The sequence below is a fragment of the Salvia miltiorrhiza genome, chromosome 2 (assembly GCF_028751815.1).
Source record: "Salvia miltiorrhiza cultivar Shanhuang (shh) chromosome 2, IMPLAD_Smil_shh, whole genome shotgun sequence".
NCBI classification, from domain to species: Eukaryota; Viridiplantae; Streptophyta; class Magnoliopsida; order Lamiales; family Lamiaceae; genus Salvia; species Salvia miltiorrhiza.
In genome coordinates, this window is record NC_080388.1 from 38,767,054 (window position 1) to 38,781,398 (window position 14,345).

Here is a 14,345-nt window from a genome sequence, read left to right on the forward strand (position 1 = left end):
ACTTCTTATTTTTCTATTTTATTTCTATTTTAAAATTGTGAAATTCGACTAATTATAAAATATTTGATATGCATATTAAATTAAAGATCATCATAAGAGCTTTAATTTGATATATGTTATGTAAATATTGGATTTAAAATATAAAAATTATATTTATTTAAAGATTAAAACTTAAGAAAATTCTCTCTCATCTCTCCTATTTTTTTGAATAAATCTATTTTTTTCAATTATCTTTTAACTTATATTGTCTTCTTTTTGCACAATATCATTTTTTATTAATATGAATTATTCTTTATTATTTTTATATTAAACTAAAATATATTTATCTTAAATTATAGTATTTTTAATTATATTTAGAATTTTTATATAATAATAAAATTATAATCAATTTTATATATAATAAAATATAAAAATAATTTTAGTGCGTTGCACGAGTGCAAATGCTAGTACTATATTAAAAAGGGAGTTTCCAATTTGAAATCAATTTCAAATTAATTTCAAAATTGAGTGGCAATTTTGTAGTTATAATAAAATTGAAGGTTTATGTTTAAACTATATACTTTTCTGTTTATTTTCATTTTCTTTAACTTCTTATTTGTTGTTATATTTCTTTCTAAAATTGTGAAATTCGATTAATTATAAAATATTTAATATGCATATCAAATTAAAGATCACGATAAAAGCTTTAATATGATATATTTTATGAAAATATTTGATTTAAAATGTAAAAATTAAATTTGTTTAAATATTAAAGTTTTATAAATTTCTCTCTCCTCTCTCATCTTTTTTGAATAAATATATTTTTAATTTTTTTTAATTAGTATTTTATTTTTATTTTTTTAACTTATTTTTTTGTTTTTATTTTTCATAATATCAAATTTTATAATTGTGATTTTTTTTATTTTTTTCAATATTCAATTCAAATACATTCAATTAAAATTGAATTTTTTAATTATATTTATAAGTATAATAATTGAATTAGTACTCCCTCCGTCCCGCTCCAAATGTCTCCTTTCTTTTGGGCACGGAGATTAAGAAATGTGTATAAAGTAGATAAAATGGGTATAAAGTAGATAAAGTGAGTTGGTGGAAATTGTTTAAATATTAAGTATATAGAGAGAGTGTATTGCCAAAAAAGGAAATGAGACATTTGGAGTGGGACAACCCAAAATAGAAAATGAGACATTTGGAGTGGGACGGAATGAGTATTAATTTTATATAAATATAAAATTTAAAAATGTTTTCCCGTGCATGCATGGGATGCAAATGCTAGTTATGTTAAAAATGAAATCTTCAAGTTGAAATTGATTTTAAATCATTTATAGAAACAATTTTTGTCACACCCCAATTCTTGGAACAATAACTATAACTGAGGTACGACTAATCATCTAAATGAACAAGGGAGAATCCTTGTGAAATCCGAATAAAAGGGATAACAATCGGGCTTAGCCCCTTTGGATGAAGAAAGACAGATATTCAAGTGATACGAATCAATCAACAAACATAATAACTTCAGGATCACAAGTTTAGTGTCATGCTTCAGATAACCAACATTCACTGATCGAAATGCTTGAGAGTCAATAGTCTAGGCTCAACAAAAGATATTGTTTAGAGTCACAACATAATAGGTCTTAAGTTAAGGAACAAAAGACAGATACTGGCTAGTTCTTCAACGGAAGTCAAAATAAGGAGTTGAACTCTAGCCTCAGCTCTGCCCCGTCATCACCAGCCATTAACCTGAAAACATTTGAAAGTATTTTTGGGCTAAGTACTAATATACTTAGTGGGCTGCAACTTTTAAAACATTTCACAATCTATAAGAGCAGTTTATCCAATCTTACTGACATGACATAGAAGGTTTTAAAGAGAAATAACTTCTATGCATGTTAAAACATTTCATATATATATCTTTGATTGCGCGCAGTTGTCACACTCTATTCTATTACTCGCTGTGATCCCGGACCTTTTAGCCACCGACGGATCTCTGTCTCCCGCTGGCTTGGACTGAGGGCGTAACCCAGCCAAGTTTACTTTGACCTCGGGATGCTACCCAGGCAGGCCTCTTATTTCTCATGCTCCGGAACACATCCAGTCGAGCACCCTTATAACGCCTCTGGTTAGAGCCCGATGGAGATCAACCCACCGAGTCACTAACAAGTGTACACAATTCTCAAACAACGTATTAGGTCATAAGAGAACCTCAATTGATTAACTGCGCGAGCCTTAAACATGGTAGAGTGCACAAAAATATTTATTGGATAAACAGTTTGTATTTCATGAAACATTTAAGCTCATTAGCTCAATCATACATTTGGAAAATACGCCCACCTGTATAGGCAATGCCTGTCGTTTAACCTTATCTCTGAATCGGAATAGCAGTGCTAATCCTCCTGATGCTCAAAGCCTACAAGAAATCTATTCTCAATAGGTCTCCTTGAATCTAATCTTAAGTCATGGTGTAGTGCTTAATATTCTATGATTCACTTAGCCGGGTTTTCAAAATTTAATGAATAAATAATTGAAACATTTCTCTTGAGTTAAAAACACCAACAATATTCTTACTCATCTTTCTTTAATAATTGGAATTATAAATAAAACCAATTAAATCATAAATACTTTTATTGCAAAATAAATGCAATTTCATGTCATGCTTGGCATATAATAAGTAATTACTTAAAATATGCACATAGTAATAATTCAATATTATTATGAAAACTAGTCTTTGAAAATAATTAATTAAACTAATTAATAGTTCAATTAATTAAAATAAGGCAGCTCAATTAATTTAATTAATCGAGACAGCCCAAAGTTTTAAAATAAAACTGACCCAAATGATATTTAAAATAAGGCCCAGCTGAATATAACTAATCAGCCCAACTGATTAATAAAATAAAGGCCCAACTGATAAATAAAACAAAAGCATTGGCCCAACTAATTGAAATAAATCGGCCCACTGACTCGGCCCAACACCCAACACCCCATTTCGATTTCCCCTTTTCTTCCTTATCAGTCACGCACGCAACACAGTTCAGTCTCTCAAACTCCCTCTCGACTGATCCTCTCGCCTCTCTCTCCCTGCCCCTTTTTCGGTGACTGCAGCAGCAAAAGCCGCCGCCGACCGGTGACTCCGACTCCCATCTCTCTCCCTTGAGTCCCCTGTCACTTCCCCCTGTTCTCTCTGCTCCTTGGCGACGACAGAACGCCGCCGCCTCCCTTGGCCTCTCTTTCTCGGCGACAGCAACCCATAGCTGCCGCCGTCCTGACCTCGACAATACTCAGCCCAGACCAGACCACCTCTCTCTCTCCAGCCGTGGCCGGGCAGCAGCGGCACCGCCGCCGTGCCCTGCCTCCCTCCGCTGAACCCACAGCCGCCCATCTCTCTCCACTCCCCTCTCTCTCCGGCCGACAGCAGTAGATGGAGCAGACTGCCGCCGCCGTCCCGCCCTCGACAAAACCCAGCCCAGACCCGGCTCAGAGCGGCAACAAGGCCCTTGCCTCGCCGCCTCTCCCTCAAAACTCCGGCCGACAGCAGCAGGAGGACCACCGCCGCCGACCGCATCTGCCTCCCTCCACTCTCGACTCAATACAGCAAGGTCGAAGACAGGGAACAAAAATAAAGCTCAAGAATTCATTCTTCAAAATACATCAAAACTGGCATGCTTCATATATACTCGTATAGAAGTTGATTAAATAATCACTGTGAATGTATGAATGCGTGTGAATATCTGTTGGGTAGCTGTAAGATTTCATGTATTGTCCATGTTTGTGAAATGGAATAAGCAGAGTTCAAAAATGAAACCTTTAGGGGTTTTCGGTTTGAGGTTGCTCAATTTGAAAGGTATAGCTGCTGGGATCACTGCTGCTGATACTCCTTAAATGGAACTATAGGAAAGAATAGAATTTGCAGATATTGTTTCCATCAATTTGCAAGATGAACCAAGCAAGAATGGAAGAAACTCACGTTTAAAGCTCACCTATGAAATTATCTTTTGCTCCTGAATTCTGCTACTTGCGAGGGAGAGATTGTGAAAGATTTTGTGAAATAAGGTAGAAATAAATTGATTGGAGCATAGGATATGGCTTTGCAGACAAGCTTCACTCAAAAGGCTATAAAGTGTAGGACTAGACCCTTGAGGATTATAGGGAGTGGCTTTGATGGTAAGAGTTGCTAAAAGCAACGAAGTGACGTGAGGTGACAATTAAAACATCTGTGTTGGGTTATCGAACTGTAATAATTCTTCAGGGTTTGCTAATTAAAAGCTCGTGAAAATGCTTGAATGCTAAATTAAATAAATATGCAATGCATATAAATTCAAATAACTAAAATTTACAAAAGCTTTTGTAAATCATTTTTGTTGGAATTAAAAATAAATTCTTTTTCTCAATCCGGCGTGAATCATCTTAAATCTAAGTTCAAAATTATTCTAAACTTAGCTCGAGGAAACGGGGTATTACAATTTTTAAAATTAAGAATAAATCAATGTCAAAATGTATTAACACTAAAACCAACACATGAAATTAACCATACATTAGCCCTTCAATTATCAGTCATTAATATTTAAATTTGAAATATCTTCATTTTTTTTTCTAGATAGATCATAAAAAGACTTTTAATTTGATATATGATATGCATAAAAGGGATTTAAAATGAACAAGTTATATGATAAGCTAAAGTTAATATTTTCCTTGAAACTAGAATCTTTATTTTAAATATTTTTAATTTTCCTTTTTTTCTATTTTTTATAATTTTAAAATTTAAATTAGTATTTTATATATTTTATACAAAAATATAAATAAGACATTATGTAGTAATCACTATTTCCATCTTTATAAGAATATATTACCTTTTTTTTTTTGGTCGTCCCATGAGAATGTATCATGCTCATGTCTATATGACTTCAAATTCAATTCAACATTGACCATTCGTTTCTACATTTTACTCCCTTCGTCCTGTGAAGCTTGATCACTTTTTTTTTGGCGCGGGTTTTAAGGAGTTACTCTCTTCGTCCCTAAAATTTGTGGACCAAAAGATATGGCATGGGTTTTATGAAAAAGTGTGGTAGTTGTGTTTAATTAAGTGGAGATTGAGTCTCACACCTTTGTGTAAATAGTGAGATGAAAAATTTATGGAGTCATTTCCAAATAAGGAAAGATCACATTTTTCATGGACGTCCCAATATAGTAATAAAGCCAAAAATTTTAGGGACGGAGATAGTAGTATCTAGTGTATTAAGTGTGGTATGTGAAAAAGTAAATAAATGAAAAATTGTTGTCATATAAGGAAAGTGATCAAGTTACATGGGACAAACCGAAAAAAAATATTGATCAAGCTTCACGGGATGGAGGGAATATTTACCAAATTAACATTTCAATTCAACCTCAACCATTCATTTTATGTACCAAATTAATATTAATTTTTTAAAACTCGCGCCGTCCACCAAGTGATACATTCTTATGGAACGTAGCGAGTATAAAGCATATTAAAATTATAATTTATTTCAAGAAACACGAAATTAATGTATAATCTCATTTAACATGTTTAGTTTTTTAAGAGTTATATATATTTTTTATTTTATTTTATTTTATTTTATTTTAACTATAATTATTATTGTGCATAACATTGAGGGCTGTTCTAGTATGTGTTAATGGTGTGAATTAGTCGAACAATAAAGTGAAATCAATGGTGCCAAAAACTTTTTTTTTTATTATTTTAACTATAACTATTATTGTGCATAACATTGAGGGTTATTCTAGTATGTGTTAATGGTGCGAATTAGTCGAACAATAAAGTGAAATCAATGGTGCGAAAAACTATTATTTTTTATTTTATTTTATTTTAACTATAACTATTATTGTGCATAACATTGAGGGTTATTTTAGTATGTGTTAATGGTGCGAATTAGTCGAACAATAAAGTGAAATCAATAGTTGTCCACCGACTTAATTTCAAAAAAAAAAGAAGATAATTTTGAACTAAAGGGACCAAATTACTCTTACTTTATAACTTTTCAATCACATCTTCTTTTCTCTCCTCTCGCCAACTTTTAAATCATAACTATTTCTATTCTAGATCTTATGCTCTCTATTTATCTCTCATTTTATTTATACATTACTTTTAATCTCTCGGCGATTTTTTGGGCGGTAGCATTAGTGATTTTCTCCGGCGAAGGCAGCATTCATTTTACGACGTTGGTTTCTCTGTTATTTTCTCCAAATTTTCTATAATTTTTTTAGAATATATTTAGAAAACTTATTTTTTTTAGTTGTATTGCAAATTTGGTACGAACAGGGGTTATTTGTACCAATCGCACCAAACAGTGTCCTGACACGCCAATCAATCGTACACTTGGAACGAATAGTACGAAATGGCCTTGCACTATTCGTTCTAAGGTCTGTCAAACCCGCACTTGGAATGAATGGTATAAAAGGGCTTATTCACACCATTTGTCCTAAGGTCTGTCGCGCTAGCGCTTGGAATGAATTGGCCTATTCGCACCATTCATCCCAAGGCCTATTGCGCTAACACTTGAAACGAAGCCTATTTGCATCATTCATCCCAAGATATGTTGTGCTAGCACTTTGAACCAATGATTCGAATAGGCTTTTTTCGTCCATTTATCCAAAACAAAAATGATAGACTTATAACTTGTTCTAATAAATTGAAGTACAGTTCATGAACAAAAAAAAATAACATTTTATTCATGTTCTTTGTTTTCCAACAAATCCAAGTACAAATAACACAGAATAACACGAAATCTCACACATCTAACTAAATGACTGGACTAAATCGCCATTTCTTCATTTCCTTCACTTTCTATGTAAAGAGAAGAGGAAGGTGTCGCTTGGGGCAACGAAAATGAATCCAACTACAAGGCGGGAGATTGATTTCTTCACCACCCCAATAAATATATGTTAGTACACTTGGTACGAGTATGAATTAGTTTTTTCATACCATTCGTGTCGCGCATCTGTGGGACAGATCTTCTAAGACCTAGAGTGAATAGTGCTAATGGCTCTATTCACGTCATTCATGCCAGCACTTTAGACGATAGATCTCAAAATGGATGGTGCTAATTGGTGCATTTGCGTCATCCATTTTTTCGGTTGATAGATCTTGGAACAGATAGTATGAATGAAACCATTTGTACCATTTTGTTCCAAATCTTCATAGATCTAGATTTGAATCTCATAATTCTCGTAGATCTGAAACTTCTAAAACTCATAGATCTCATGGAAATGGAAGTAGATGGTGTAATTCATTGAATTTTGGAGAAGAGGATGGCGATGGCGACATTCTGTTGAATTGTAGAAGAGGACTAGATCTGGAAACAACGACAACTCAGAAGGAGTCGTCGGGAAGAGAGAGACAGGGAGGGATTCGTCGGCGAGCGTGCAAGAAATAGAAAAGAGAGAGCGAATCAACAGTGAGAGAGAGAAAGAGGGAGCGTGAAAGAAGAAGAACTGTGAAGAAGAAAGAGAAAAGCAGACATATTTTGTATGCATAATTCAAGAACAATTTTGTCTAAAATATTACTCCCTCCGTCAGCCAAGATTATGTAAAATTGCTTGGGCACAAGATTTAATAAAATTAGTGATGATTTTGATGTAGTGGAGAAAAGGTCTCACCATTTTATGAGATGTGTGGTTGAGAATGAATTTGAGGTGAGTTTTTTGTAAATAAAGAGTGTTAGTAAGGATAAAATATTAACGAGGATGGTGGGACCATTACCTTAAAAGGAAAGTGACATAATCTTGACGGACGCCCGATATAGTAATTTTGACATAATCTTGACGGACGGATGGAGTAAAATTTATTGAAATAACATTGACAACTATAAATTTATAATTTTTTGTATGACTAATTTAAAATTCACCTTTACGAAAAGGTGTGAGACTCAATCTCCACTCAAATACATCTACCATATTTTTTCTTAAAATTTGTATCACATATTCAGTCGAGCACATGTGGCCGAGTCGCCCGTACCTGAGCCCGAGAAACTTTCCTTATACTGACCGAGAAAAACAAGTTCCAGAGGCATCTTCCATTCATATCGATTTGGGTTTTTCCGCACCATATTTTGATCTGCCTCTTCTTCGATCCGGAATTCCCAGCAAATCCCTGACTCCTCGAATACAATGGGATTTCACACCTGGCAAATCTTTGACTCTACCTCCTCTTATTAAGACCTTAGAATGTTCCTGCGAATTATGACCTTCGCCTGGAATGTGAGCAAATATATCAGGTTTATTGCTCAACTGTACTTTGGCTATCTTACGTAGAGCTGAATTCGGTTTTTTCGGTGTTCTCGTTGAAACACGCGGGCATACTCCTTCCTTCTGGGGACATTGATCCAAAGCTCGAGTACGGTCCGTGCGCCGTTTTTCTTCTCTACCATGACGAATCAATTGATTTAATGTAGGCATCGCTCTTTCCTTTGTCCTTCCCCCCTATTTTTGCCCTATCACTAGTGGTTACTCCCGATCCGAAGCACCCCTTTTCCATTCATAGAGAGATCCAATCGTCAAAATCAATAAAAAGGCCATCATGGACCAAGATCCAAAGGGATCAATCTTGTTGGGAGGTACTGCCCAAGGAAAGGAAAAGGTGATCACAATTTTTAGGAATGAAGAAAGTGTTATTATAGGTGAAAATAAGAAAAAGAGAATATGGTGATGTGTTACGATGGTGTTAGCAAAAATCTTGAGATGGAAAGGTAGAGATGGTCTCAACTCATGCTTTTATCATTTTAATAATTATATTAGTATTATATTACTCCCTCCGTCTACGAAAAAACTTCCTATCTTTCATTATTGGGACGTCCACAAAAGAACTTCCTACCTATTTTTGGACTATACCCCACCACTTATAATCCTCTTACTTTTCACTTTTCACAACTCTCAATATTAATTATAACACTTTTTCATCACTCTCAATACACTCATCTACCTTTTATCCACTCTCAATACACTCAATAATATTTTTTCTTAAAATCCGTGTCACTCCCTTCTAGGAAATTCTTTTATAGACGGAGGGGGTATTATATTTATATATCAAGATGCCTTTATTTATTTAATAATTATATTATTATATTTATATATCAATGGAGTGGGTCTGAATACAGATGAAACACTGCAGGCACAGCTTGCATTCCAGAAATTATTGAACTTTGCGCCTGACGTATTCATCGTCATATCCACGCAATTACTCCATTTTAAATGGAGTATTTATCTAGATTTAATCTCTATTTTAAATTAGGCACTTTCTTACAAACGTCTAGAAATAATGTTTTTGTAGAATTATTATAATTTGAGTGTGGCACTTTCTTCAATACTATGGTGGACCATACGCAAAATTTATGTCAAATTTGCCCCACCATCCTCGAATAATTTTATTGTCGAGAAATCCAAAAATCGATGCCAAAATATCACCTTATTTTCGTTTATTTCAAAAATTTCTTTCCAATATACTTTTAGAAATAATTTTATTAAATATTAATTTTACAATTCTCATATATTTACACATGGTCAATAAATTCATTACTTTTTATTTTAATTGGTCACGATCGTCATTTTCTTTATTTATTATTTTTTCTAATTTATGAAACTCTTTCTCTGCTCATCAAATACATAATTAATTTTTATTAAAATTCGTGTCGTGAAATCTAGCATTCGGTCAGTCTACTTAGGATTAGGAGAAAAAGCAAAGGGAAGCCCTCGTTGTTACGAGACCCTGTTGCAGATTGAGTTCCTGGTCCGAAGGACTAGGAGTAGTCCGAATTGAGCTCTTTTCAAGAGCTTAAAATAAGAGTTTGAAAGCCCTAAAAGGGCTTCTATCAAGGGATCCCTTAAATGAGCGTTTAAGCGCTCATTAGCAGCTAAGTCGCAGCTTTAGCTCCTAGCAGTATAGCTACATAGCTCATAGTTACAGAGAAGGTAGCTCCTTATTCCATCTCCTCTTAAGAAGATATTTCAAGAACAAAAGGAGGATTATATATATTTTCCTTTGAAGGAAAAGCAAAAGCTTCATTAAGAAGCAATGCAAATACACCCAGAGAAAGAAGACCAATCACAAATGGCGACGACTCAGTCTACACAAAAGGGTTAATATAGCTTCTAGTATTGTGGGCAATAACATGTGCAAAAAAATTGACTTCTCTCATATGCTTAAACCTTATTTGCACCGAAGAGTCGACAAGAGCTTTACACCCTTGAATAATCATTGTGAACTTCGACTTGTCAACACCTTTCACCTTCAATATACTCACCCCCAGTTGTTGTCCGTTCGAAACAACACACAAGAACATCCGAGGCTCTTAATCCATGATAGTGCCTCTTGGATCCCCCTTCCTTCGCCCTCCTCCACAAGAACACAGCTCGAAAAACTCTATGCTCTAGCCATCAGAAAATTGCCTTGCGCATTTCGAATCGCCATGACCAGCCCTGTGATATTCACACCTTGAAAAGGCAACATCAACATCACAACATACCCAACCCTCCTGCAACATATGCCGCCCACGACAACTCACCCTTCTACTGCTCACTCTCTCTCTCTCTCTCAGCGAGTAGAAGGGACGAAACTAGGGCTTGGTTTTGGGAAAAATATCAAATAAGCCCCCGTCGTGGTGGCCCTTTTCACGTCTAGCCCCCTATAGTCGAAGGGGTATCAACTAAACCCCTAAACTAATTAAAATCGAATAATTTTCCCCCTCTGACCTAACGCCGTTAAGTGTCCGTTAACGTTTGGGTTTAGTTGCACCCTCTACTTCAGGGGTGGATCTGTACCTTTTTTTTTATATATAATTTCAGCAACCCACCCCCGGCATCAACTTAACTGCCCCCCGTACTCATCGGCTCCAACTTACACTTTGTCAGCTCGCACGCGCTCAATCTCTTGATCGTCGACTGCTTACCGCCGACATGCAGCAGCATCACCAACTCCAGATGTGGACTTGGATCGAATCCTGCTTGGTCCAAATCCATATCCGTATTTTTTTACTTAGGTCAGGATCCGGTCCAAATCCATTAGGTCCGAAAAAATGAGATTCACAGGTTCTCGAGTCCTGACCCGGATCCATTCTTTTTTCTCTTTTTCGGGTCAGGACTCGAGAACCTGTGAATCTAATGGATCTGGACATGAATCTCATTTTTTTGCACCTAATGGATTTGGACCGGATCCTGACCTAAGTAAAAAAATACGGATATGGATTTGGACCAAGCAGGATTCGATCCAGGTCCACATCTGGAGTTGGTGATGCTGCTGCATGTCGGCGGTAAGCAGTCGACGATCAAGAGATTGAGCGCGTGCAAGCTGACAAAGTGTAAGTTGGAGCCGATGAGTACGGGGGGCGATTAAGTTGATGTCGGAGGCGAGTTGCTGAAATTATATAAAAAAAAAAGCAAAAAAAAATAAGGTGCAGATCCACCCCTGAAGTAGAGGGTGCAATTAAACCCAAACGTTAACGGACACTTAACGGCGTTAGGTCAGAGGGGGGAAATTATTTGATTTTAATTAGTTCAGGGGTTTAGTTGATACCCCTTCGACTATAGGGGGCCAGACGTGAAAAGGACCACCACGACAGGGGTTTATGTGATACTTTTCCCATTAATAAATTCCTAAATAAAATTATGTAATTTTAATTTTTAAATATTATATTGCGGGTATGCGGGTATACTACCCTCTACCCGAGATTTTTGAGGATTTGATACCCGCACCCGACCCTCCTCTTTAAATTTGCGGGTATCGGGGCGGGTGAGGGTATACCCGATACCCGCAACTCGAATTTACAGCCCTATTTAGAACTATTTTTGGTGGACGGAGAGAGCATATAAAAGACGCATTAGTCTATAATAATTTTACATTAACAAATCCAGATGGCATCGCCACAATACAACACAATAAAATGAGAGAAAATAATACTATTATCTCAAGCAAATGATTATCATGGAAATACCTCAATCACAGACCTCAATCCTAAGATAGGAGTGATTTTATAATTTTGAAAGCCAGCTACAGAAAATAGCTTAGCCCACTCTTTCTCAGTTCTTTCTTTTCCTGCAAGCCCAATCATCATCAACATATCGAAAAACAGATGAGTTTCAATGGCTTTATCTTCTTGTTTCTCATAATCCACAACCATATCCACAATAATAACTTTTCCACCATTTTCTTTGCTGGCAAGTATTGCTTCTTTGCATTTTTCCAGAATTTTAACACAATGCTCATCGTTCCAGTCGTGTAGTATCCACTGTAATTTCAAAACAATAGTGCGGCAATTAAAATTTTATATACAAATATTAGTCCTCCTAGATTGTCAATACGATAATGTTGTGTGTGTTTAGATCGAAGGATATATAGATGACGTATTTGAAACATACTAGTAGTGTGCACTATACATGTAGCGTGTCATTTACCAAGATAAATTATAGTATTACATATTTATCCTTTCATTTAAAAACAAAAATAATACTCCCTCCGTCCACGAAAGAACTTCCTATCTTTCCTTTTTGAGACGTCCACAAAAGAACTTTCTATCTATTTTTGGACTATACCCCACCACTTATAATACTCTTACTTTTCACTTTTCACAACTCTCAATATTAATTATAACACATTTTCACCACTCTCAATACACTCAACTACCTTTTATCCACTTTCAATACACTCAATAATATTTTTTCTTAAAACCTGTGCCACTCTCTCCTAGGAAGTTCTTTCATGGACGGATGAAGTATATGATAGTGATGGATATTATAAATAAATAAAATCCATACAGGTGCATGGTTCAACAATAGTCAACCTAGATCTATGAGCAAACACAATATAATATACACGATTTAGCCAAAATAGATCTGGACACACAAGCAAGAACATAATAATATTTTGATACCTTGAGTATAACTGCATCAGCAGGAGGAATGAATTCAAACATGTTTCCACTCACAAAGCTCAGATTCTGAGACCCCTCAAGCCCAGCAACAACATGTGGGAGGTCGAGCACGGTGCATTTCAAGCCGGGAAACGCGGCCGCGGCCGCCTTCGCCACCGCCCCGGTGCCGCCAGCAACATCGACTACAGTATTCAAGCCCTCAAAAACATGCTTGCAATTCTCAACAAGAAAGTTTCCGGTAAACCTCGCATCACTAGCCATTCCCTCATTAAACAGTTTATTCCAATTCTTATCATTTCCTGCATATTCCCAAACAGTTGTCCCATTCCTGGTGAAGAATGGAGTTGGGCATTCATCTCCGAACCATTCTGTCACGTGATGGAACGAATCAACCACGACCGGATCAATCATGGATAGTGCAAAATGGGCAAAGCCAAAGGGCTCGTCTCTGAGCAAGAGACGTGAAGCAACCGTGAGCGAGTAAGCATCTTCCCCTTCATCGTTCTTGACCAGGTCGAAGATCTTGGAGTGGACTAGAATCCGCATCAAGCGGTGGAGGCCGTGGGATTTGGCTTTGTTGATAGGAAGGGCATCGGCTAGTTGAGAAAGTGTGATAGGCTTGCCGTGTTTGCGAATGATATCGGGTATGCCTAATTGAAGAGCGGATTTTAGGGACATGGAATTTATGAAGTTGAAAGTGAGATTCCAAACATGGGTTTGAGCATCCAGAAATTCTTGGGTGGAATCTACTGCATTGGCCAACGCCATTGTTGGAGTTCTAGTGTACTTGAATTAGAATATATGTGAGAGTTTTGTTCATTTATAGGCATGCTATAAAGTACTAGTTTTAATTTTGTAATGGTCAATTATGGTTGGCCTTATCGATCGGCTTAGTGTCCTTATCGTGGCCACGTCGGATTCGTGTAACCTGACAGAGTTAATATTATTATTCTTATTAAATATTTATTTAATTTAGATTTTTAATTCTTATTGTACACTTTAGGGTTATTGTTTTACTAGTTAATTTTGGAGTATCATCATAACCGCATTCAACATTTCAATTTCACCCACTTTTGAAAACCCACCCCCTACCGTCCTCACGTCTCAACTCTCATGGTCCCTCTTTTAATAAGATTTAATCAGATTGTATCGTTATCGTTTCGTCTTCGTATTGTGTCAACACGATTTGAATCGTGTTGCTATCGTGTTTGGGTTTGTGTAGTGACCCGCTCTTTTATATATTTTAAATCCAGTAATGAGTGTTTATTTTTGTTCATCAGTGAATGAAAACGGTTATTATTCTGATATGAATTCAGCTTATGATCCTGAATTTATATTGTTAAAGTAGTCAATGATATTATTTCAGAGTTATAACTGACTTAGCAAAGTCACGTTATTTATTTATTTTTTTAAGCGAGATGGAATTTGATTTTATTTTACTCAGGTCGGGAATTATTT

The 14,345-nt window shown here is 35.8% G+C and overlaps 2 protein-coding genes and 1 long non-coding RNA gene across 3 annotated transcripts; all 3 read right to left on the reverse strand.

Moving 5' to 3' along the window:
- Positions 1-1,524: 1,524 nt before the first annotated feature.
- On the reverse strand, positions 1,525-4,424 carry LOC131012346 (uncharacterized). The gene is made up of 4 exons (XR_009097297.1): positions 3,975-4,424; positions 3,800-3,882; positions 2,329-2,404; positions 1,525-1,737 (listed from the first exon to the last, which is right to left on the reverse strand). It is a non-coding gene; the product is annotated as an uncharacterized LOC131012346 (long non-coding RNA).
- A 3,530-nt stretch (positions 4,425-7,954) lies between these two features.
- On the reverse strand, positions 7,955-8,564 carry LOC131012347 (ribosomal protein S12, mitochondrial). The gene has a single exon (XM_057940276.1). The coding sequence runs from the start codon at positions 8,422-8,424 to the stop codon at positions 8,047-8,049; it is 378 nt and encodes a 125-aa protein (XP_057796259.1). The 5' UTR covers positions 8,425-8,564; the 3' UTR covers positions 7,955-8,046.
- Positions 8,565-11,824: 3,260 nt separating this feature from the next.
- On the reverse strand, positions 11,825-13,865 carry LOC131012348 (flavonoid 8-O-methyltransferase 1-like). Its single transcript, XM_057940277.1, has 2 exons — positions 12,888-13,865; positions 11,825-12,245 (listed from the first exon to the last, which is right to left on the reverse strand). Exons 1-2 carry the CDS (start codon positions 13,653-13,655, stop codon positions 11,940-11,942), a joined length of 1,074 nt encoding a protein of 357 aa, XP_057796260.1. The 5' UTR covers positions 13,656-13,865; the 3' UTR covers positions 11,825-11,939.
- Between the last annotated feature and the right edge of the window lie 480 nt (positions 13,866-14,345).

Excerpts from the sequence above, each read along its gene's own strand:
- LOC131012347 (XM_057940276.1), bottom strand. The coding sequence starts at position 8,424 with ATGCCTACATTAAATCAATTGATTCGTCATGGTAGAGAAGAAAAACGG.
- LOC131012348 (XM_057940277.1), bottom strand. The coding sequence starts at position 13,655 with ATGGCGTTGGCCAATGCAGTAGATTCCACCCAAGAATTTCTGGATGCT. Across the intron at positions 12,246-12,887 it reads CTGATGCAGTTATACTCAAG|TGGATACTACACGACTGGAA; the intron begins GTATCAAAATAT and ends TTGAAATTACAG.